The sequence below is a fragment of the Lolium rigidum genome, chromosome 1, assembly GCF_022539505.1.
Source record: "Lolium rigidum isolate FL_2022 chromosome 1, APGP_CSIRO_Lrig_0.1, whole genome shotgun sequence".
NCBI classification, from domain to species: Eukaryota; Viridiplantae; Streptophyta; class Magnoliopsida; order Poales; family Poaceae; genus Lolium; species Lolium rigidum.
The window spans coordinates 11689012-11714312 of record NC_061508.1 but is presented as its reverse complement, the minus strand read 5'-3'; the positions used below and the strand labels follow the sequence as shown (position 1 = coordinate 11714312).

Sequence of the window (25301 nt, the reverse complement as noted above, 5' to 3'; positions counted from 1 at the left end):
GTGCAGCTTACCCCATACCGCTTCGGTGAGTTTAAGCCACTGACGGGTGGCCCCTCACATGTCAGGCGGCCCGCGTGTGCCAGTCACACTGCTGGGCCAGCCCAGTCCGTTTGGCCCGTTTAGCCCAGTTTGCTTTCCCGCCAAGCCCAGTAGTTTAAATTTGGTTTAATCCATTTTTAGTTCAAATCCAATACTGCTGCCCACTTCAAATTTGAATAGTTCAAATTTTACAAACTCAAATTTAGCAAATCCAAATGTTCTGGAAAGCTTATGAATTTCTCTAACTAACCCCACTGGATTCAAACTCATACCTTGTGTAGTTTTTGAATAGTAAAAATAACAAAACAGATACTTTTCAGTATTCAAATAAATCTTAAAAATCAACCATTATGAATTTTGAATTGAATCCAATTGCAATAATTCACATTTAACAAACTCTAATTTACTATGTAAAAATATGATATATGTTCTGTACATGATCATGGGCTAGAATCAAAATATTGGCTATGTAGTCAATACTAGCCCATTTAAACTATTTCCAATTTTAAGAATTTAAATCTACGAAGTGTAGCACCTCATTTAAATCTTGTTCTCAAGTATTAGGAAGAAATATGATGACCTCTACTGCATAGGTTCATACTTGCTCACATATAGATTTTAAATCAACATAGTATTTAAATTAGGGATTTCTAGTTTCGTGCCCCTGGTTCGTTAGTTGTACTCAGTTTTCCCCAGTCCTTAGTTTTTCCTCAGTTTTCCCCTCCTCTAGTTTGAAACACGCACAAGTGCTGGAACGGCCGGTAGCCGTCAGGTCAGAGGCCTTGACCGTTAGTCTGACCGGGTGTGGCCGCACGAGGGCAGCTCCTCCCGACCGTCTCGTGCCGACGGGTAGGGTCGGGAGACACGTCGGAGCAGCCATCCATCTATCGCTGACGTGTGGGCCGTTTTATTTCATGATTTTATACGCGGTGCTGCCAATGACAAATGGGGCCGCTCTATAGGGCTGCCGCAGCCAATGACCAGTGGGGTCGTATATTTTTCTGTAAAAGACATATATTGCCGCTCTGTGGGGCTGCCGCAGCCAATGACCGAGTGGGGTCGTTTATTTATTTAGGGAAACTCATATATTGCCGCTCCGTGGGGCCTCCGCAGCCAATGACCAGTGGGGTCGTCTATTTTTCGGGAAAAGACATATATTGCCGCTACTGTGGGGCTGCCGCAGCCAATGACCAGTGGGGTCGTCTATTTATTTAGAGAAACTCATATATTGCCGCTCTGTGGGGCCTCCGCAGCCAATGACCGAGTGGGGTCGTCTATTTTTCGAGGAAAAGACATATATTGCCGCTCGTGAGGCTGCCGCAGCCAATGACCGGTGGGGTCGTCTATTTATTTAGAGAAACTCATATATTGCCGCTACGTGGGGCTGCCGCAGCCAATGACCGATGGGGTCGTCTATTTATTTAGAGAGAAAAATCATATCTTGCCGCTCCGATATATGTCTTTAGAGAATATCATAGAGAGAAGCAACAAGTTCGCTAATTAATTATTCTTAAGCTAGACCGGAGAACCGCTGGCAGCTCGTTCCCCACCGTCGGACGGAGCAGCCATCGCCGGCGGCGCGCCGGCGCCTCGTCGCGCCGCCGGCTCTATCCCCCGGCGGCGTCGGACGAACTGCGGCGCTGCACGTCAACCACGGCTCCAGCACTTGTTTCGTCCGCATTCATTGTACCCACCGCAGGAAAGTCCGCCACAAGCAGATCCGCCGCCCACGACGACCGGGATTTGTTCCGCGCACCAATTGGTAGACCTCCGCTTCTGCCTCCCCCGCCCCCTAATCGATTCGGTTCCCGTAATTTATTGGAGTTTGCGGGTACGAAATAGTCCTCAATGTCTCGTCGTAGCGGGTACACCGGCGAGGGTGGGGATTCGATCATGTCGTGGCCACGTTCTACTTCTCCTACCTCGTCGGAAGTGCAGGTATATAGCTTCAGCTCTCTGTACTACCGTTGAATTTGGGGTGAATTTGAAGTTCCGCCATGGCCTGTTGGGGTGATTTCGGTTGTTCTTTTTTCCATTATTGTTACGGTTAGCCGGGCAAGCCGATGATCCATGGTACATTGCATACCAAGATGAATCAACCCAGTGGTGTAGCCGAGAGGATGGATTTGGAGGAGAAGGTGGCCAATTTAGGTGATGAATTGGCCCGTAAAAACCTGATGATATTCGAGCTGAAGCGTATTGTTGATGAAGAAAAGAAGAATTCGGAGCTTATTCGCAAGGAGAAGTTGAGAGTTGAGACAGATCTTGCCGTATTTGATCAAGTGGTAGAAAATCTAGAACATGAACTAAAAGTGATGGGAGAGGAGAAAAGTAGATTCATACTGTGCAGTTTTATTAGGTGTCATCCCTGTCCTAGCGGTTATGTGGTTACGGTAGACGATTTAGTATAGAATTGTTATTCGAGTAGATGGCTCTAACCACTTGTATTTTGTTGTGGCTCTAAGCACTCGTATTTCGGTGTACAATTTCCTACTTGTGCTAAGTAATGTGCACGATAATTTTAGCAAGGGATCCCAAAAGTGAAAGCATGTACCAGCCTCCGGATCAAATACATATCAATATCTTCCCAATCAAGTTGGGATAGAATTCAAATCATACATACGGATGTACATGGACACATCAAGAACGTGAAGAAGCTTTTTTTGAGACGGAGGTAGTAGTTCGAACAATTTTATCCCATTTGGAAATTGAAAAATACAAATTTATAATAATTTATCCCAATTTGCGGCGTCGAACACGGTCGCGCAGCGATGGGCAAGAAAGGCCGGGACGACGGGCGGGCGAGGGTGGTCATCTGCGCCATCAAACGTTGAAGCGATGTTATCGGCGATGGCTTCAATGTTCGTGGCATCGATGACCGGTGTCGGAACCGCCGCTGTCTTGGTGTTCTTCATCGGCGACGGATCTGCGGAGGGCTGGATCGGCGGCTTTGCGGCGCGGTTGTAGACGATGGCTTCAATCGTCTTGGCATCGATTCGCACTCTCGGCACCGGAAGTGAGACATCAACAGAGCTCCGACATTGAAGGCTGGGTCCGCGCCGTCGAAGCGATGTTGTAGGCGATGGCTTCAATGTTCGTGGCATCGATGACCACTGTCGGCACGGCCGCCGTCTTGGTGTTCTTCATCATTCAACAGATCTGAGAATAGAATCGAAAGTGAGACAGAGAGAGACATTTCAACTATTTCTGCCGGTTAGATCCTCACCGGCACTCTTAGATCCACGGCGCACGCACGGTTAGATGCACGCCGCCGCACGCACGGTTAGATCCGCGCCGCCGCACGCCGACGCACGCACGGTTAGATCCGCGCCGCCGCACGCCGCCGCACGCACGGTTAGATCCGCGCCGCCGCACGCACGGTTAGATCTGCGCCGCCGCACGCACGGTTAGATCTGCGCCGCCGCACGCCGCCGCACGCACGGTTAGATCCGCGCCGCCGCGACCGCCGTAGTAAGAGAGGAAATACGAGAGAGGAGGATGCGGCTGGAATATGCGGCTGCCGGGGTTGGTAGGTATGTGCTCTGCTCTTGTCTCCGTATGCGTCCATCGTGGTAGAGAGAGAGATACGGGCCGTCCGATCATAAATGATCGAACGGTGCAAGCGTTCGTTGAGCTTTCAACTAACCAAGATCCGTGTGACATACATCTCGACCAATCGAGAGATCAGCCGGTGAGTACAAGTTAGGAAAACCGAGTAGAACTAAGAGGGGGAAAAGTGAGGAAATGTTTATCGGAAGGGCAAAACTGAGTATGACTGAGTAAAACAAGTGGGCCCGGAGGAGGAAAGCTGAGTAACACTAAGTAAAACAGGGGCACCCAAATAATAAACGGACTAAGGGAAATTGAAGCTTTTGGCATAAAAATTGTAAAATTGTGTTATTTGAACAATATATTACATTTTGGCCGACTAGATATTGTTTGCAACTCAAAGATACACAAGTGTGACGAATTTGGACTCATTTGGACAAAGTTTGTAAGCATAGTGGGTATTTGGGAGGTGTATTGAGCGAGAAAGCCCTGCATCTTCATATCTAGTAGCTCATGGACTAGGAAGTGGTTTTGAAGCTTTTGGCATAAAAACTTCATATCTCTATATGTCCTTTTCCATTATTATTTCTCTAGGTTGTAGGTAACATAATAAGGCTCCATGGGAAGGTTCCACCATGTTTTGAATTATTTTGAATTGAACCCTAAAACCCTAAAACCCTAAAACCCTAAAATGATAAATGTGGCTTAAATGTGGCATACAAATTGTTCATACAAATTCAAATTGTTCAACACAAAGGGATCCCCAATACAAAGGGAACCACAATACAAATTGTTCATACAAATTCAAATTGTTCAACACAAAGGCATCCCCAATACAAATTGTTCAACACAAAGGGATCGCCAATACAAAGGGAACCCCAATACAAATTGTTCATACAAATTCAAATTAGTTGTTCGAATAAAATCTTTCTCTTGCTCCTGGTGTGACTCGCCGGGCCACCACCTTACTCCGGGTAACCCTAACGGGGATATTACCGGTGTCTACCTTCCTTTTGCCCTCTTTCTTGTTCTTCTTCTTCTGCAAAGCTTGTGCTTTTTCTTCGCCATGCACTCTTCGAAGTTAGCTTGTATCATGGCCTTACCACTTTCGTGGCATTCTCGACTATATTGTTCCCTCTCCTCTAGACTCATCGGTTGAAGCCATTCTATATCCATCTTTTCCCTCTCGCTCTCCATCCAATGGTTCAAGCAGCTCTACATCCATCTGTTCCCCCGCTCTCGATCCATCGGTTCAATCTCCTCATGTTGAACTGCTGCTTCAATCTCCTCTCGCATTTGCTGCTTCAATCTCCTCATGTTGAGCTGCTGCTTCAATCTCCTCTCGCATTTGCTTGCTTCAATCACATCATGTTGAACTCGCTGCTTCAATCTCAAGTTGAATTGCTCGCTTCATTCTCCTCTGCATTTTCTCGCTCCCGCCTGATCTTCCATTCCAAAAGCTGGGTCAACTCCATTTTTACAAAGCCTAGCAATGTGTCCAGGGATTCCACAACGTTTGCACTTACGTTTTCGAATCGGTGCACCACCCTCCGCACTAGCTCGATCCTATTCTTCCTCGGCCTACCTGCCGGTCTAGTCAATACTTGGAGAGTACGGTTTGAAGCCCGGATCGACTTTCATCCATTGGTCTTTTCCCAACAAGGTAGGAACATTCATAGCATATGCAGCCCTAAATTTGGCAACGAGAGAAGAACTCGACACATACTGATCAACTTCACCATCTTCACCCCCTATAACACTCATGAAAAACAATGCGTGTATGCGGGGTATCCCACGGATCCGCCATCCCCTACAATGGCATGTCCTATCAACCAAACTCACTCGGATACCTCCACTGCTCTGTTGTCTTTGTCGGTGTAGGTTACCTCAGCCTCCATTCCTTTTCGACGCACTCGCATCCTCAATTGTTTTGCCCCGGCATGCAAAGACTTAATCAAAGACGGGAGCATGAGATGGCCAACATAATTTGTGGATGCAATTCTTTGACGCGAATCGATCTTTATCATGATCATCTCGCCTAATCTTATCAAATATTTGCCACAAGCATAAGCCCTTTCAATGACTTGACCTTTGAATTGAAACTCTCCGCAAGGTTACTTGTTACATAGTCTACCTTGCAAATTTCATTGAATTGGCTTCTTGACCACACCCTACCATGATGTTCATCCAAGTACTCCTTCACCCCGGGTTTTTGTTTATACAACACATCCAAATGAAACAGATGCTTCCTAGAGCTGCATGTGTATGAAGCTGGCCATAGGTTGTCGGTAAAAACTTTACCCTTGAATTTCTTTGTAAAATTACGTACCAAGTGTCGCATACATTCCCTATGCTCCACTCCATGGAATACTGCTTCTACCGCGGTCTCCAAACCTTTGCAAGCGTCACGTGTGGATAACAAGTCTCGTTGGATGACCTATAAGGTCGCGCAAATTCTGCAGAAACCAAGTCCAACTTTCCCGTGACTCAACCTCCAAAACCCCATAAGCAACGGGAACATCCAATTATGTCCATCAACCGCAGATGGCAGCAACTAGCTGTCCTTTAAACCTGCCATGAAGAGCTGATGCATCCACGGCCAAATAAGGCACATGCAACCGTCCAAAAAGCCTTTCCAGCAAGCTTTGAAACAAACAAAAGCCCTTCTGAAACATTCCTTGTGCATTACCTTCCCGCTTTTCAATTTGTAGGGAAGCTGTATGCTTGTCTATCGCTACAACACTCGCCTCGGACTAGCCATCTCCACTTCAGCTTTGAAAGTGTAAAGCAACCGAAAGCTTTCATTCCATGGACCATTGATCTTGTCAAGAGCCATTTCCTTTGCATAGAACATTCTCATGTAAGGTACCTCCATTTTATACTTCTCAACCAGCTTTTTACGAGTGCTCGTTGGACCAAGTGAAGGCTCTTCTCTCAGCCAATCTAGGATTACATCCGCCAACCACCTAGTCTTCGCTAGCTTTGTTTTCAGCTCCGGCTCTCCCCCTAGAGGTGGACACCTATGGATCTCATTATTCTTCTTTATCCGAAACATAATGATAAGGGATGTCGGTAATAGATAACAAATTTTACACCGTGATCTAAATACACAACCGGTTGGCGTAGTACCCGAACCAAGTCGCTTCGCGCATTGTGGATGCATGCATCCTAAACCTACACCTTGGGTATGGGCATTTAATTGTGAACCTACCTGGCTCACTTTTAATAACCTCGAAATTATTCTTAGTGAGAATGTGATATGTAGTAATTGCATTACGGCAGTCCATCATCGTTTGAAACACGATGCCTTCTACAAGTCGGGGTTTCTCCTGTTCCACTCAATTGTTGGCAAGTCTTCACCTTCGTAATCGGCTAAAACGAGGCTGTCATCATTCTCATTCTTCTCTTCATCATCAGTGTCATCAAATCTGGCACCAAAAGCCATATCTTCCATGTATTGATCCTCCATCGCCGCTTATCGCATCGATCTACCAATTCAGAAACATCAACTCATCCTCATCATCTTGAGGAGGCTGATCCTCAATGTCCGCATCGTCCTCCACATCGACCGTACGAACGATCCGGCTACCACTAGCACTGGGGACGGATGGTGCTGCTGTGGACCTACAAGGAGCGCCACGGCGCACACTATTAGCGGAGGCAGCAGCAGAGAGAGACATGATGCCCGACCACCTGATGATGCCCCGAGCACCGGATGATGCCCGGCCCTCGTCCACATGGATACGAATTTTACCGAACCGGCAAGAAGCATTCAAAGCAAAAAGAAATCCCGGATCTTCTTCGGAAATTAGTGGAACAAATCTTCCCTCCGAGCTGTTGAAATATTCGAAATGAACTCGCATCGAGAGAGCTCCAGTGTAGTTATCGTAGATGTTAGCTTTGAAATCCGTTAACGAGATGGTGGTTGCAACCACCGCAGGGAAGTTAAACCCGGTCTTACGAGCGTTTAGAATCACGCGTAAAGCTAGAATCCAGCCTAACCACCAGCCGAAAAGCCAGCAGCTGGATCCATCCTATTCGAAAAGCAACGCAGTTAGTTGAGCAACAACGATTGGCGCTCAAAAACTGCCTACTGTTAATTCACATGGGATAGGCAGACGATGCTTACCCAGATGGAATCCATGCGTTAGATCCCTCCGATTCCCAATCTTCTCCACGGCTGGCGGGAATAGTGTGCGCACCAGACGGAATTACAAAGAGGACAGGGGTAGATCCAGATCTGGTGGAGGCGGAGCCCGGGGTGGTGGTGGGGGCGGGGCCGGCTCGGCGGCGGACGACGCCATAAGGTAGGTGGGCGAGGATGGCGTGGCGGCGGAGGGGCGGTGTGTGAGCTCCTCCGGTCTCGGACGGAGGGGAAAGCTTTGGGTCAGCTCTTCCGGTCAATAGTCAACACATTTCGAAAGCAACGGTCAAGTCAAAACCACCGCGGCTCCCTAGCCGTCACCGGTAACGGAAGGCCTCACGAACAGACGGCAACCCTCCCGTCCGAGCCTCTGGAAGGGGTTTCAAACTAGAGGGAGGGGAAAACTGAGGAAAAGTTAAGAGGCTGGGGAAAACTGAGTACAACTAACGAACCAGGGGCACGAAACTAGAAATCCCTTTAAATTACACTAGTTATTTAAAATCACATGAGATGATGAATCTCATTTAAACCACTTTTCTCAAATACTAAGTGAGAAGTGTTGACCTTGGTCAACATGGGATCATCCCTGGTTATTTGAGAATATGGCATCACCTCAATAATAGTTTTTACTAAATTAAGTTACCCCTATGTGTTAAATCATATGAGAGGTACTCCTCTCATTTAAATCTTGTTCTCAAGTAATTCAACATGAGGTAGGGACCAGGGTCTAATAATCTCATATTGAGTTATTTGGTGGCATTAAATCACTATCATGCTAGTATAAAATTGCATGAGGTATGGAACCTCTTTTAAATCATTTTTCTCAAATGATAAGTATGAAGAGGTTGACTTTGGTCAACCTAGGTCATATATTATCCATAAGATAAATTAAATCTTAAGAAGAATTCAATGAGAGGAAATTAATTCTCCAAACCAAAGATAAACCCTACTTCCAATTTTCAATGAGAGGAAATTATTTTCCAAATATGAAATAAAGAAACCCTAGCTTAATTTGTGAATAACTGCTAAGTAGTGATGCTAGATCATTTGAGTGAGCCATTAGGGCAAATTAAGAGTACTTAAGTATTGTTTGGTGATTGTACCCTCGTATTCGTTTTTAGACGCTAGCATCGGAGACTATCAAGAGGAGGAGGTATTCTACCAGGAGGAAGAGCCAGAAAACTTTGATCACCTCACCAATCAAGGCAAGCTAACACTCTTGCAAGGTTCCCATGTGTAAAGCTCTACAAGAGCAAGGCACCATTACATTTTACTTTATGCTTATGATCCTATTTCCCAGTTTTACTTTACAAGCTTTATTTACTTTTGTTTTATCAAAGTACTTCTTGAATTATGTTTCACTTGGTTAGTACTGGATTAGTACAAGAGTATCAAGGTTAGCCTAGAAGCAAAGCAAAGTACTTAGCACCCCTCATACATAGATGCTAGTGCTAAATTAAAAGTGACTACTCTAGATGGGATCATGTGAAATAAAATGACTTTGAAAACCTTGGAATGATGATTCATTCCATTGAAAGATTTTGAAGGTGAATATGATCGGTGAATGACTTGGTGAATTTTACAAAAACTGATGGTTGGGTTCGGATGCGATACCATTCCAATTGGAAAGTACCCCCACAATACCCAATATGGGTAAGGGCTTAACTAGAAATTTATGTGCTTTAGTATGGGTTCCCTCTAAACAAGCGTCATCGGGGTTAGGCCACAAAGCTGCCTCCACAACAAACCAAAACGATGCGATATGACGTGAAATGAGGTGAATGTCCGGCCCAAGCCCTGTGCAGTTCCCGGGTTGACTGCGGTTTTCACCGGGAGGCCAAGCTCATGGGGAGAGGTGCCTATACTAGAGTATGTAAGTGAAAGGTTATGGTTGGTAGTCCGCATACGGAGTATGGTAAATCAGGGCCAGTTAACCCTGACGGATTATTGCAAATATTGTGGCACAAGTGTACGACCTCTGCAGAGTGTAAAACTATTCGAATAGCCGTGTCCACGGTTATGGACGGTTGGGAAGACCATACTGTTCCGTCATCAGACCATTTTCAAAACTGTGACATATGACTTGGGACTTGAATTTAAAAGGTGAATGGTGACTTTGAATTGAATCACAACGGAGTTGTGGGAATGACACTAATGTTCCCACTTGAGTTAGTTTAGCAAATGAAGAGTCTTTTCTAAATGTTTATGAAATAAACTTGGCTTTATGCAAATAAACCTAGAGCTTAGTATCCCCTTACTAGAATTAATAGTGCTTACACTAGTATTAGTTTGCGAGTACTTTAAAAGTACTCATGGCTTTGTCCCTGGCTATTCAAATGGCCAGACTATGAAGGTGAACAGCAGTACGAGGAAGATGGACAGCAGGACGTCTACGACAACTAGGATCACTCCTGACGTCAAGCGTTGGCCTGTGGATTAGATAGCCACTACTACTTCGCTTCCGCTATTTGTGATGTTCGTTGATCGATAGATCAACTACTATTGTAATTTTGGATCATGTGATCTACCTTTGTAAGACGATTATGTGTTGTAATAAATGATGACTCTATGATATTCAACTATTATGTCTCGCAACAACAATATTCCTGGGATTGCGATGTATGGCATAATAGGCATCTGGACTTAAAAATCCGGGTGTTGACAGGTGCTATGACTGCAGCTCTGCTCCCCAAAAGGATTCATTCCATCTGTACTTAGACCAAACCTTAAGTTCCTCGCGTCTTCTGCAAAGTCCGGGAACTCTCTATCGATTTTCCTCCACTGCGACCCATCAGCGGGGTGTCTCGGCTTCTCGTCTTTCTTACGGTCTTCTTTGTGCCATCGCAACAACTCGACATGCTCTTTATTTCTGAACGAGACGTTTCAACCGTGGTATTATAGGAGCATACCACATAACCTTGGCAGGAACCCTCTTCCTAGGGGGCTCGCCCTCAACATCACCGGGGTCATCTCGTCGATCTTATACCGTAGTGCATTGCATACCTGGGACATTTTTCCAAATTTTCGTACTCAAGGCGGTAGAGGATGCAGTCATTAATGCATGCATGTATCTTCAACACCTCTAATCCTAGAGGGCAGAGAACCTTCTTTGCTTCGTACGTACTGTCAGGCAATTCGTTATCCTTTGGAAACCTCCTCTTCATTATTTTCAGTAACTTCTCAAATGGCTTGTCACATATACCAGCCTCTGCCTTCCATTGCGGCAACTCCGGTGTGGCACCGAGCTTTGTGTTGCCATCTTCGCAATTTGGGTATAACTTCTTTTTGTGATCATCTAACATGCCCTTTAACTTTCGCTTCTCGTTTTCGGTTCGCATCTCTGTGTGCATCGAGCGATGGCCCGACGAAGATCATCATCAACGGGCTCATCCGATGCCTCTTCATCTTGATCACCTCCACCTGCCTCCTCATCTTCATCATGCCCTGTTGCGGTATCACCGTAGTTAGGGTACATATCATCATCCTCTTCTTCTTCGTCGTCGTCTTCCATCATAACCCCTCTTTCTCCATGCTTGGTCCAACAATTATAGCTGGGCATGAAACCTTTCCAAAGCAGGTGGGAGTGAATGACTTGCCATTCGGGGTATTGCTTTAAGTTACGGCAATCAACACATGGACAACATATATAACCATCCGCCTGTGGGTTTTCCTCAGCCACACGGAAAAATTCTTTCGAGCCCGAAGTGAACTCGGGCAGACGTCGGTCAACGTACATCCATTGCCGCCGGTTCATCTACATCAAATAATTAAGTTTATCAAAAAACCATTACAAAACATCATAATATATATATATATATATATAGTGGATATTAGCACCGTACAAATGAAAGGATAAAGTTGTTTAACCTTGATTGAGGAGGGAAAGAAAGAGGAGAAAGCTTAAGTGTCGCTCCGGCACCTCATCTCATTTTTGTTTTGTGTAAAATCAAGCGGCATCATTCTCTCAGACATTTCATCGAGCACCTTGTGTGCATGCCAAAGAAATGCAAGGTAGCACTCAACACACACACCTTTCTCCTAGAAAAAGTGAAGTTGTGAATTGGCTGGTTGGAGGTGAGCTGATATAAGGGCTGGGGACCTTTTGCATCGGTTCGTGTTACAAACCGGTGCAAATGAGCTATCTTTGCACCGGTTTGTAACACGAACCGGTGCAAAAGGTTCCTCGGCTGACACGTGCTCGGCGACAAACCTTTTGCACCGGTTTGTGTTACGAACCGGTGCAAAAGATATCTCATTTGCACCGGTTTGTAACACGAACCGGTGCAAAAGGTCCCTCGGCCGGCTGCTCCCCACGAACCGGTGCTAATGACCCCCTTTAGCACAGGTTCGTGCCAAATCCGGTGCAAAAGCCATCTGGGGCAAAAAACGAAAGCCCTTGTTTCTACTAGTGCATCGAGGCGTAGGAGGGTTATTTGTCTGGTTTTGGATACATAGGGGGGTTAAATGACCCAGTTGAAACTTAGGGGGGGTTAGCGACCTAAACATGATAGTTAGGGGGTTATGTGGACTTCTTTCATCAATCCTTGCTCGACGTACGGCGGTAATGGGTTACACACATTGCCCTAATTTAGCCTTTGGTCTGTCTTGCTCTTGTAGTTTTGCTAAATTAATATTTACCGAATCTTTTCATAGGAATCTCGTTTGTGTTTTACCCAGCTTTGCCACACTAGAGTCACGGACGTTCAGCATCTTCCTCTCGTACACTAACTAAGTGTTAGCAAAAACAATGCAGGAAAAATGACTCTTTATTTAAATAGAGAGAAATCAGCGATTTCAGTAATAGAAAATCAAGTTATCATGAATAAACAAACTTGAAGCTAAAAAACAGACCATGAAAAACAGCTTTCCTAAAAACTTTGCAGATAAACCCCTAAAGGGTTTCCCGGACCCAACACCGTCGTGGATAATGATGAACGCTAGCGAGACGCCGAGAAACTGATCTTGCTAGTAGAACGACGATTAGACCTAGCTGTCGATCTGAAGGATTGACAAGCACACGTTGCCATAAAATCCGAGATGCCTCCATGAAGGTCGCCGCCGGTGTGAGAGTAGAGTTGCGGCATATTTATTTCTCGGGCGCCACTCCCACCACCCCAACGACGCGCCTTAGCAGAAAAAACCTAATTACTAGGGGAGAACGGAGGAATGAGGTCATCCCTCCTTCCTGCCGCCGGAGCGGCAAGTAGAGGGAGAGAGGATCAAGGTCTTGGCCGGTGGAGATGGGAGGGAGGTTGTTGTCACCGCTGCAATCACCTAGGAGACGATGGGGTGAAAACGGTTCGTGACTTTCACCTGTATTGCTTATTGGGCCTCCATCGCTGCATCAGCATGCACAATCTAGAAGATAAAGACAATTCTAGTGACATAGAGTTGGAGGACGGCGAGTCGGCGACGCGGTGCCTCTTTTGCAGTGGAAGCTTCTTCTGGTTACCTGGCTTCGCATCGCGAGGGTGTAGTCACGGTCTACCCAAACACATTTGTTCGGAGAGGCGTCAAGGTACTGCTCCTTCACCCAGCAGATCCACCTTTCCACCCTCGCTGCATGGAAGGTGAAGGTTACGTAGAAGGACATACCTTGCTCGTAGTAACTATACTCCCAGAAGGGTAGGACAAATACCATTGGAGCAAAGGCTTGGTGTTCTTAAATTTTTGTGCGCACGAAAGTGTGTAAGAGATCGATCAAGAGGAGAGGTTGGGAAGTTGATCTTCTCGGAATCTTAGGATTTCATAGTAGGATCCAATGTAAAAAACGGTTACATTTGAACACTGTGATCGATGGCAAAGATGCTACATGTAGGCATCAACGGAATAACAGGTGATTAGCCCCAATTAAGATGGTAAACACATGTACATTTTGTTAGAACCTTTTCTGCACTACTTATGTTATGCAAAAACTCAAATTAAGTATATTTTCTGTAATCAGCAACTCGAAAATGTTGCCCATTCCAATATTTGGAACAGGAAATTGTTCTTTGTTTGGCCATGATTCTGCTACAAAGGCTCCATCCAAGTGCACCATGTAAAACGTGGTTTTCGTCAACAACCCGAATACTTGAGAGCGACATCTTCTCCAATCACCCGAGTATAATAATGGAGCATGCTGACCACGCTTTCCACCAACCAGATTAGCAACTAGTCCCAACGGAGCACATTTAAGCGTGCTTGCTCGCTCCCAGTCCGTTCCAGGAATGGCCATGGAGCTCCCCAGCCTGAAAATGGCGCCGGTCCTGCTGCTCTGCTTCTTGCAGCTGGCGGGATCGTCGATGGCCCTGCCGGCACTGCCAGGGATGGACCGGGTGCGGTGGCAGGTCGACAGGGCGAACCGGCGTGGCCCGTCCATCGGCCTCGTCATGTCCTACATCGACGAGGATACTGCGCTCCAGGCTTCGGGCTACTTCAGTCCTTGGAGTGTCCAGCCCTTCATTGATCTCTACGGTGAGTCTCAGCCTCCCGTTTCTGATCCAAAGTGCTGGCCTGTAAATTTAGCATAAGGAGACTGAGTGAGTTTGATTGTTCCTAGTTGACTTTCTTAGGTGTTTCCAAACAGCTAGCAGTGAGTGCAGAATTGCTGCTAACTGAACCCGGACACCCAGCATTCCAGCAGAAAACCCATTATGAGAAGACAAAACTGGAGAAAACTTACATATATTTAAGAATGTGATGTGTTCTTGGCTACCCACCCAGTATATCAACACTGAAGGAGGAAGAATACAAATTTTAGAGATACTGAAGCTAGATTTGTAGGATCTGCACTAAGTTGACGTGAACTCCCTTCCAACATGAGCTTTTTCCAAATAGCAACTAATAACTGGATGGTGTAGATTCACACATTCGCCACTGCTGGATAAAATTCTTACAAATAGTTCCATAAAGCTAAATTACATGTCATATACCAAAAGAATGTAGCAAACCACATGAAAATAACACTGTCAAAAAGAGATGGTAAGAAGGAAAGATAAAATTGTAAACCAAGTATCTGGCTGTACTATAGTAGTTTTTTATGACATGTTATTGATCTTGCTATCCTGCTGATAGGCTGATCTCTCATCCGGATTCATCATGACATAATGTTCCGAACAGTTCTTTAGTGCGTAGATGTATTTAGCTTCTAATGGTGCCAGAATACAGTCTCACCTCATAGTATTTCAGGGCGAAGGTTCCACATCGGAAGTATTCGAGGTGTGAATGTTGTATACGCACTGACAGGACAGCGCAGGGTACTAAACCATAACTTCTGCATTGATATTATGTATTATCATTACTTCTACCATATGGAGGAGCTCCTTTTGATTTATCATAAGTAATCAATACACATTACTTCTAAGCACTAAATTAATATTCTTCCAGTTGAATGCAGCTGTCACCGTACAAACTCTCCTTGATATCTTTAGTGTGTCTGGTATTGTCCATTATGGAACAGCAGGAAGCTCTAACGATTCAATGTCATTTGGCGATGTCAGTGTGCCCAAGTTAGTTGCTTATACGGGCGCTTGGACATGGAAGGTAATCTCCTACTGTATATAGCTTCTACTCCTAATTTCAGATGTAATGCTGGTGAGTGCAGATACAGATCAAAGCAACTGCAATCTGTTCATTTTTCACCATCTGACACTCTGAAGTCACTACTTAACAAGACCAATGGTATTCTGATTTTGATTTTTCAGAGGTTCAAATCATTAAAAGAATCATCAACAGAACTAAGCTTTGCACAATTTAACGTCCCGAATGGAGGAGATAACCTACTAGGGTCTCTGAAATACAGAAATGAAGAGCTATACTCTGTTGGTAAGCCCATGGAAGAAGTTTTTTGGTTACCTGTAGATTCAGCATGGTTCAAAATAGCAGAAGGACTCAAGGTAAGAGATTACATTATATTTCAGCAGTATAGCAAAGTACAGGCTTATGCATAGCGAAGTACAGCCTAAAACTTGTACTACTTGGGAATTTCTCTAGGTCAACCTTGAAAGATGCAATGACACTTTCTGCTTACCAAAAACCCCACAAGTGGTTCATGGGCTAAAAGGAGCATCAGCCGACATGTTTCTTGATAATGCAGAATACCGGAATTTTCTTTTCAGAGAATTTGGGGTGTCAACAATAGATGAGGAGAGCGCATCTGTTGTGATGGTGAAGTTCTATACTTTTTCTCTAGTAGTTTTAACTCAAATATCTGCCAACATTTCAGTTCAATCAATTTTTTGAAGATATCACTAAGAGAACCTACTCACTATTTCAACAGACAGCAACATCTCCTGGCGTACCTGTGATTGTTTTCCGGGGAGTATCTGATCTGGCTGGAGGGGAACCAACGTGGTCATCAACAAGCCTGATGAACCTCGCATCTATCAACGCACTTAAAGTGGCAGTCGAGTTCATCGCTACAATTGGCAGGCAGAAATCAACACCATCAATACAAAGTTCTAATAACTGAAACAAAGACTGCCATGCCCACTGATCTGCAATGTAATTTTAAACAGTGCATGTATACTACATTCAGAGTGAGAAGCGATCCTTCGCTTGAAACTATGCGTAACATTCCAATAGAAGAATTAGTGTTCAATGTATACTCAATTGTAAGCATCCAATGTGGATCCAGTTTTAATTGAATTGGCAATAGTTCTGGAACAAAATGGTGAATAAAACAATTTTTCCAAAAAAAAAACACAGAATGTTGTTACAGTTGTTGACTTTCATTACAAAAGACCAGATTTTGTTACATACTTGATGTCATTACAGAATACCAGATTTGGTTACATACTGATCTCATGATTCTTAAGTACATAAAATGTAAAACAAAGGTAATTTATTTAGTTATCAACAGTTAGACCTCATCATCTAATCCCAGAGGAGAATATAATAGCAGTGTTTGCTATGGTCAACAGCTTCCATGTGAATTACTTTATCTGAAGGTCTTGAAATGTGTACAATACCAATGTAAACGGGATGAAATCTACAGTATGCTCTGTGAGATGGTGAGATGATCATTAAAGCTCCCTGGTGCTTCACAATCTGAGCCATGTGGTGTTAATAAAGAAGTAGCTGCTAGACCTGGTACAAGACCATTCAGATTTCATTGGCAGCTCTAGAAGTCTGGACATAAAGAACAGAAACACATTTCTAAAGAATGCTACTGTCACACGATGTGAGCCACAGATATAACTCAGCAAGTACCTTAATATACGTGCCAATTAGTTATGTTCACCTGATATTCTGATACTGTGATCTTACAGTCCTACTTGCATTAGCTGCATGAAGTTCTGTCATCTCAAAAAACTTATTTGGCCTGCCTTCAAAACTTCACTACCAGTAGTCTCCACATGAACATTTACCGTCCTTAAAATGGTGAAATCGTTGAATATCTCTCATGATAATTTCCCGTCCTGTCACTAGAGATATTAACTTGGTTGCATTGTGACAGTCATTACAGACTCGCAGGTTCTTCTTTATCTGAATTGTTGTACCAGGGGCTGTGCGAATGAGCCCATATGCAATTGCGAGCTTCTCACTATGGGTGTTGAGCAACTGTGCCTTGACATCATCTTCTACATCATGTATAGAATCAGTGTCTGGCACATAACCCACAGCTTTTATCTCATCTATTAGCTTAGCCAACCTTGCATATATATCCTTTGCCTGCTGGTGATTTGTGCTTCCGGAATAGAACGTATGAATCTCATTTTTGAGCTGAACAATACTCCATCCGGGACTCTTTTGGAGTCCTTTCTTCTCCATAGCAGTTCTAACCCTTGCAACATCCTTCCACATTGAAGCATTTGCATAAATATTCGCTAGGAGGACATGGTAGACCCCCTCTTCTGGCCCTAGCTCAAAGATCCTGTTGGCTGATTCTTCTGCTAACTCCACGTTCTTATGTAACTTGCAAGCACCTAACATTGCACCATATACACTAATGCCAGGATCAATAGGCATCTTTTGGATGAAAGACCATGCTTCATCTAGCTTCCCAGCTCTGCCAAGCAGATCCACAATGGTACCATAGTGCTCCATCCCAGGCTCCAGCCCATAGTCCTCCTTCATGCTCGAAAAATATTTCCTTCCTTCATCAACCAAACCAGCATGGCTGCACGCTGAGAGGACCGACAGGAAGGTTGTCTCATTGGGTACTCTGCCAGTGCTCTTCATCTGTTCAAACAGCTCAACTGCGACCTTGCCAAAACCATGTGAGCCGTACCCATGGATCATTGCATTCCATGTGATAACATGCCTCTCCCTTGCTGAATTGAAGAGATTTCTAGCAATGCCAACACGGCCACATTTGGCGTACATGTCAATAAGGGCAGTGAGAACATACACATCCTGATCCAGGTGCAGCCTGATAGAGTATCCATGGATCCATCTTGCCTGCAGTGGATCTGAAATGTCTGCAAGAGCAGGAATGACACTGACGAGAGTGAACGAATCAGGTTTCACATTTTCCAGCTGCATCCTAGAGAAGAGCCTCACCGCATCATCTGACCTTCCATTCTGCGTGCACCCGAGTATCATGGAATTCCATGAGATGCGTGTCTTGTAGCGCAACTCATCGAACACCTGGGCAGCAAGGTCGGTCCTCTTGCATTTGCAGTACATGGTGATCAGCGCATTCATCACCGACACATTGGAGTCAAGCCCAATCCTCACAAGTAGCTCATGGACGCGCCTCCCCTCATCGAGAAACCCGAGCTCGCCACAAGCATGCAATGCTGCCAATATAGACACATCAGTCACTTCTACGCCCTCTCCCACCATCCTTTTGAACAGAGCCAGAGCCTCTGTGGAATTCCCATTTTCAGCATACCCCTTAATCATCGCATTCCAAGACACGGAGTTTTTGATTGGCATCTGATCAAAGACAGCCCGCGCCGCCTCGACCGCCCCGCACTTGCAGTACACGTCAAGGATCGCAGTGGAGACATTGACGAGCTCATCGAATCCACCACGGACCGCAAACGCGTGCACCTCGCGGCAGGCCCCGAGTGCCTGGGCGTCGGCGCAGGCAGGCAGCACGGACACGAGCGTGACGGAGTCAGGCCTCTCCGCATCCTCCTCCTGCATCCTGACGACCATCTCCATCGCAGCCCCGGCGAGCCCGTTCCGCGCGTACCCGGCGACGAGCGCGTTCCAGGCGACGCGGTCCCGCACGGGCATCCGGTCGAACACTCTGCGCGCGTCGCCAGGCCGGCGGCACTTGGCGTACATGTTGGCGAGCGCCGTCGCCGCGAGGGCCTCCGCCACGAGCCCGCGCGTGGCGAGCTGGGCGTGCACGGTGCGGCCCGTAGCGAGGTCAGAGCGCGCCGCGCAGAGCTTGAGGAGGGAGGTGAACGTGCGGAGGACTGGGCCGGCCGCGGAGGCGGGTGCGTAGGAGGACATGGCGACGAACGCGGCGAGCGCGCCCGGAAGGTCGGAGCGCGCAGCGGCGGCCCTCAGACGTGCGTGGTGGTCGGAAGCGGCCGTCCCGCCGGCGGGAGGAGACGGCAGCGGCGAGGCCGAGCAGAGCATCACCGCTGGCTCCCTCTTCCGGTGTATTATCTCTTTGGCAGCTCAGAAATCGCTTGCACGAATCTCAAATTAGATTGTTTTTTTTTTTGGAGCAACGGGCAGCAGCACTGCCTTAGGGAAACTGACCGAAAACCGTACAACCCAAACGCCACACACCGGCCCCGAGGCCGCGCACCACACGAGCCGACAACACTCCCGCCCTAGCAAGAGGCATCACTCAAAAAAAGCTCCCGGAGCCGCCGCTCCGACGTCCACACCGGTCCCGAGACTGCGCACACTGGCGAGAAACCGAAACACAACACCGGCCCCGAGGCCGCGCACGCTACGAGCCGACGACACTTCAGCCCAAGCAAGAAGGGACAACACTCAAAAACGCAAGAGTTTCGGAGCCGCCGCTCCGACGTCCACACCTGTCCCGAGACCGCGCACCCGCCTAGCCGGCAAAGCTGCTGCCACGCAAAGCAAACCAAAACTTGCCTAGCAGAGTACCATACCTCCAAGACATCGCCCCCAAGGGGGAGACGACGAAGACGCCGCTGATGCCCGCTCTAGCGAAAGCCAAAGCTCAGGTTTTCACCCGGAGAGTCCGAAACTTCACACGACGAGGGAGGTGAAGGAGCTCCTCGACAATGCCTCCATCGAGGGGAACGACGTCCGAGGACGCCGACATCGCCGGCACCAACTGAAGTGGATGCAGTGCTTTCGCGCGGAGTTCACCTAAACCCAAGTCGTTGAAGCCGATCCACGAAGGCGAAGAAGATGTGCCCGCGTCGCAGCTCGCCACCGCCGCCACACGAAGCCAAACTGTGCCATAATGCCACGGTGCTCCAGGACAAGCCCTTCGGCCGCCCAAACAGTCGTGCCCTGCCGCCCGCACGACCAGGGCAGAGCAGCAGAGACCTCCACGTGCCGGAGCCACCGCTCCGGCCTTCACGCGCAGCAGCAGAGCGAACACCTCATATCGACTCGCCACCCGCCGCGGGGCACCGGACAGCACCCCGACCACCCGAAGAGCGGCGCCGCCGCGCCGCCGTCCAAACGCCATGGCACACCTCCACCATGGCTGCAGGTGCCAGCGATGGCAACCTGCCACACGCAGTGGCCCACCAAAGCCGCTAGGTCGCCGACGAATCCGTGGCAGCTACCACACGACCACCGTGTCGAGGCATCCCCGAGATCCATCGACCTCCACGCAACCTCTGCGTCGAGGCACCACCTGGCTGCCACCCAACCAGCGCCACTACGTTTCCGGGGCCACCGCCCCGGCCTCCCCGCCGCCGTCAACCGCGCCCATACTCAGAAACGAGGTGGTAGGTAGAGGACCACCATGGGCCAAGGCCGCCACCGGCAGCCACACGCCAGCGAGTAGACGCCGCAGCCACCAGCGTCGAAGACTCACGCCGGCCAACCGGGACCAGGCAAACCGAGGCGCCGGACCACCACCCGCCGGCGGCGCGGAGGTTTCCGCCCCCGGCGTCGCCTGGGGAGCGACGCGAGGAGCGGGTTGTAGCGTTTTTATCGAGAGTATGCCACCTAAGTCACTAACCCTGTTCCGAAATGTGTTCCTTTTTATAAACGGAATTGCTAGTTTACGAAGCTACATTGTGATTTTATTGCAAGTGAGATGTTGCAACTACGAAAAAATGTTGAACCATTAGATTTGCTTCGTGATCTTGTTAATGATAAGTTGCAACTAAAATTTGAGAACGTTAAGAGGTAGTTACACTTTTTTTAAAGCTAGGAAGCGAAGGTAACAGATTTTTCACCTTAGTTGCAAAAAAGGAAAAGAACAAAAAACAGACGAATAGTTCCTTTTTACTTTCTAGGCAACTATGGCAGATATTAACTGGCCTGAACATTTTTTATTTAAATTATCGAACTAAGAAACAAACACAATGGCCGCAGAAAGTAGCACACAACACTTGGTAGAAACAGGGAACACAAAACCCGAAAATAAGCAATAACATAGATAACACGAGTAAGCCTTATAGTTCAAAGCACCAAGCTCCGTGGAAACATACCGAGCCTAACAAGATGAAGTATAGTTGGCTCAGTCGAAGACCATTCGTCCTGCCAGTGCCCAGCATAACAAGAAGATGTAGTAGGTATGAAGTCGTCCTGCATTTCCCATGGCGTAGTGGACGTCGAAGGAAATAACGACATTTTATCAACATGTTGCATCACTTGTTTATGAAGGAACCTCAATGTTTATTGACCGATATCAAACAATGTTGCGGCCCCAGACGTTTTTAGAGTTGAGTATCGAGTCTTTGTTGGCTGCAAAGAGCTCCATTCCCGGTGTCCCCGATTCTCAAGCTAAGGTATTATCTCTTTTTTCCGCATCTATTATTGTTGCTAGGTGGTGGTGTATGAGACACTTGGTTAAGCTGGTTGAGCTCACCAACTCACGGAGCAGAAAGAGAGCACTAAAACACACTTGATCGTGTTGGAAGAATTGAACAGAGAGTTGTGACACATTGTGTGCAAAGCATGAGTGGGTGAGAGTTTGTTGTAGCCTTAGGTGAAAGATGCATGATAATATATATGTGGAGAAAGAGAAAGCATTATCTATGTGGTTGGTGAGTAATTCAACAAAATCTATATTTTCATATAAATTCATGCTGGATCTGAACATTGACACTGGAATCTAAAACAAAAAAAAACTTTATATTGCTTGATTTCTGGAACAGAATATATTTTGTCCCCCACCCCCCCTCAAAATAGTTCGACACGCACGGTGCAACTCAATCAACACAAAAAAAAAGTCAAACAAACCCCACTCTTGCAACTCAATTAAGAAAATAAATTTATGTTCAAAAGTGCATTTTAAAGTAGTTCGAAATTTGTAAAGATGCATAACATTATGTAACAGAACACATTTTTTCATAATTAACTAACTATTTCAATATTATAGTAAAATATTCAGGAACCTAGAAAATTTGGTAAGAACGTTTGTAATCTTAGATTTTTTTTAAAAAATAGAGAGCTTAGGAAAAATATGGAAGTGCTATGAAAAAAAAACAACCCGAAACCTTTAAAAAATGAAATAGCCGATTTACCTTATTTTCATTCTTATTCCTACACCTGTATATTACATTTCATATAGCTATCGGGTTTTACATGAAAACGACGGAATTTTATATGTCTTATGATCTAGATTTTAAAAACCAAATTTCCTAGTATATTTCTTATTTATATATTTTCCTCGATTTTTATTGTACCATCCGCTGAATCAATGAATTCTAAAGACACATAGTTATTATGAAGGTAACCCATCAAAGATGGCCCTTTGAGGGTCATGTTGCAATTGCCCGTAGACATCGATGGTCTTGGAATCTGTCGACTTTCCAAGCGTGAACGAGTTAGGTAATAGTGGTTGACCTCTTTTCCTGTGTGTGCGATGGTCTACTTGTGTATTCAGCTGTGTCTGCGTCTTTTTGTAATAGCATGCTCTATTCTTACAAAGAAAAATAAGAAAAATAATCTGATAAGCTATATTTTATTTTTGGTGATTATCAACATGATAGGGTAGTCTCACGACCAAAATTTCTCTTTTTTCACAATATTTTGTTTGTTGGTTGTATTACTCATCAAGCATGCCCCTTGATCACGACCAAAATATTTTAACAACAATATTCAAATTTTTTCTTTACCATTTTGATTCTTACAAAACAAGCATTCAGTTGCTTGGAATATATGGTGTCATACCATCCTCATGAATAGGGCGAGAACCTGATGGCATCCTCATTCTCTCCATATCCATTTATCACAGAATTCTAAGACATTTTTTTTGAGAGAGGACCCCAGCATATGCATCGAAAATATGAATACAGCCTTTTTTATTGATGAATTCTAAGACACATAGTTGTTTGGAGACAACCCGTCGAGCCTTGATCACGTCACGACGACAAAATTTCTTGCACGTGCGCTCTCCTCCCCTCCCCATTGTCGTGAGTGCACAATTGTTGCTCATTCTCATTCATCTCAATTACAAAGTTCCTCAAAAATAAAAAAATAAAAGTTGAGATAGAAATGATGCTTTTTTTTTGAACAGGAAGATATATTAACTTTAAGGAACAAAGTTCATCGTGGCTCCGTAGATCAGAGCAAGATACAAGCGTGCAAAGTGGCACAACCCACCAAATGATAACAATAACACATGGTTTCGACACCGAAGACTGCAAAAGGAACCAAACGGCGATCGCCCATCCGTCGACAAGCCGGATCCGAAAGTGCCGCAACTGTAGTCTTCAGCAGCCTCTATGCATACCAGTTGATGTCCTGCGGGTGGTTCTCCCGTGGCTGGCGTCTGCATCTGAGGAAGGGGAGAATTAAGCTGTAGATACTGAATGTCCATCACCGAGCTCAATCTCAAGGGTCCCTGTTGTTGAACCTGAGGAACCTCAACGGTAGCATTGTCGGCCACTACCGGTGGATCAACCCTAACAATAGGGACGGTGTCCACACCATGCTTATTATCACACTAATATGGCCTTGTGCAGCTAAACTTTGAAGTGAGATAATGCTCAATTGTATCAGGGTCATATATAGATTATGCATACTAGCTGAATGCTCGTGCGTTGCCACTAAGCAACAAAGTTAGACATAAAAGTAGTAATCTAATTGATAACGTAATTTGCAATGTATACTTGGCACGCGCCTTACAACTATCTTATGACAAGTAGCACCTTATACTTGCTATAAACATACTTGGTTAATCAAACAATCTGCCAATATTGATTCAACGATGAAGCAAATTAGAAAATTTTAGCAAAACAATGGGATGGAAGGTACATTTGGGAACATGCAAGAAAACTATGTACTGGTAACAATGCACTTATTATCAGTCATCTTTCTTAGACACAGTACCAGCTGAATATGATGCATTTTACTCGTACATGACCATGTGAATCAGCACTTCCAAGTAGAAATCTTGTGCAAACTGAAGCACCGGAGACAAATTTTACTACATGTGCCCCTTTGTCTATTCTTCTAGAAAAAGCTACATGATTTTTTTTTTGAAAAAAGGGTTTACTTTAGTTTGCACCGAATCAAGACTAATATGCACTGGAAAGGAAAAAATAAATTATCGGTACAACACATAGAAAAATATACTCTTCAATTGCATGGTTTTTGAGTCCATAGTCCAGAATGTAGAAGACATTTTGCCATGCAACTCTTCTGTTTCATGTGAACCAAATCTATCGCACTCCTTTCCTCTTTTATAACCAAGCTGTCAATTTTTTTTTTTGAAACGGGCAAAAAAGCTTTTGCCTTATATTAATACTACCTCCGTTTCAAGCAATAAGGCGCACGCGCATCCCAAGACGAATTTTGACCATAAAAATTGAGCAACCAAATCTAAATTATATTATATGTAATTAGTATCATTGGATTCGTATTGAAAAGCACTTTTTAATGATATTAATTTCATACAAACATTCTTTATCTATTTGAAGTAATTCTTGGTCAAACAAAAAGCTCGTAAAACGAGGGCGCCTTATTCCTTGAAACGGAGGTAGTATAGGAGAAGCAAACAAGGGGATGGCAAGAGCCATGAAAATAAAAAAGATGAGGGGGCAAGCTGTCAAATTTCACTATGATGTCATGTGAGGAACAAGATCCTACAATAGGATAGCCAGATAACAATCAGAATGCATTTATGTGGAATAGCAAATCTGAATTCAATGGGTTTAGCAGGAAATGCAAATTGCCAGAAGAACTAAAACTTTATATGGCCACCCTTATTCCAGAGCACACCCTAATCTTCGTAAATCATGCTTGACTAAATCACACAAAAGTGGCCAGCAGGTTATTCGTTATTCGTATATTAACTTAGCTTCATCCTACAACAAATACAGTTTAAGGTTTGAAACTCCAGTCTCCAACGCATATGAGACGGACGCTACTGATTGTCGTGCTAAATACAGGACGCCGGCCAATTCAATGGTAGATGGCTAACACAAACTGGGCATCGGTGAAAGCAGGCTTCGGCTGTTAAAGAAACAAATGATAATTTCTGATACAAATGATCACAAAAAGAAAAAGA

The 25301-nt window shown here is 45.4% G+C and overlaps 1 protein-coding gene and 1 pseudogene across 5 annotated transcripts; one reads left to right on the top strand and one right to left on the bottom strand.

The window, feature by feature from the left end:
• Positions 1-13812: 13812 nt before the first annotated feature.
• Positions 13813-16204, top strand: LOC124684920 (annotated as a pseudogene).
• Positions 15933-19252, bottom strand: LOC124684919 (pentatricopeptide repeat-containing protein At1g11290, chloroplastic-like). 5 transcript variants are annotated; one of them, XR_006997230.1, is made up of 2 exons: positions 16935-19252; positions 15933-16131 (listed from the first exon to the last, which is right to left on the bottom strand). XR_006997230.1 is itself a non-coding variant. In XM_047219178.1 (1 exon), exon 1 carries the CDS (start codon positions 19250-19252, stop codon positions 17054-17056), a length of 2199 nt encoding a protein of 732 aa, XP_047075134.1. In that variant the 3' UTR covers positions 16922-17053. The 5 variants fall into 5 exon arrangements, 1 of the variants encoding a protein (XP_047075134.1); XR_006997232.1 differs by lacking the exon at positions 15933-16131 and adding an exon at positions 16759-16801 and having other exon boundaries at positions 16956-19252; XR_006997229.1 differs by lacking the exon at positions 15933-16131 and adding an exon at positions 16782-16801 and having other exon boundaries at positions 16925-19252.
• Positions 19253-25301: the final 6049 nt, after the last annotated feature.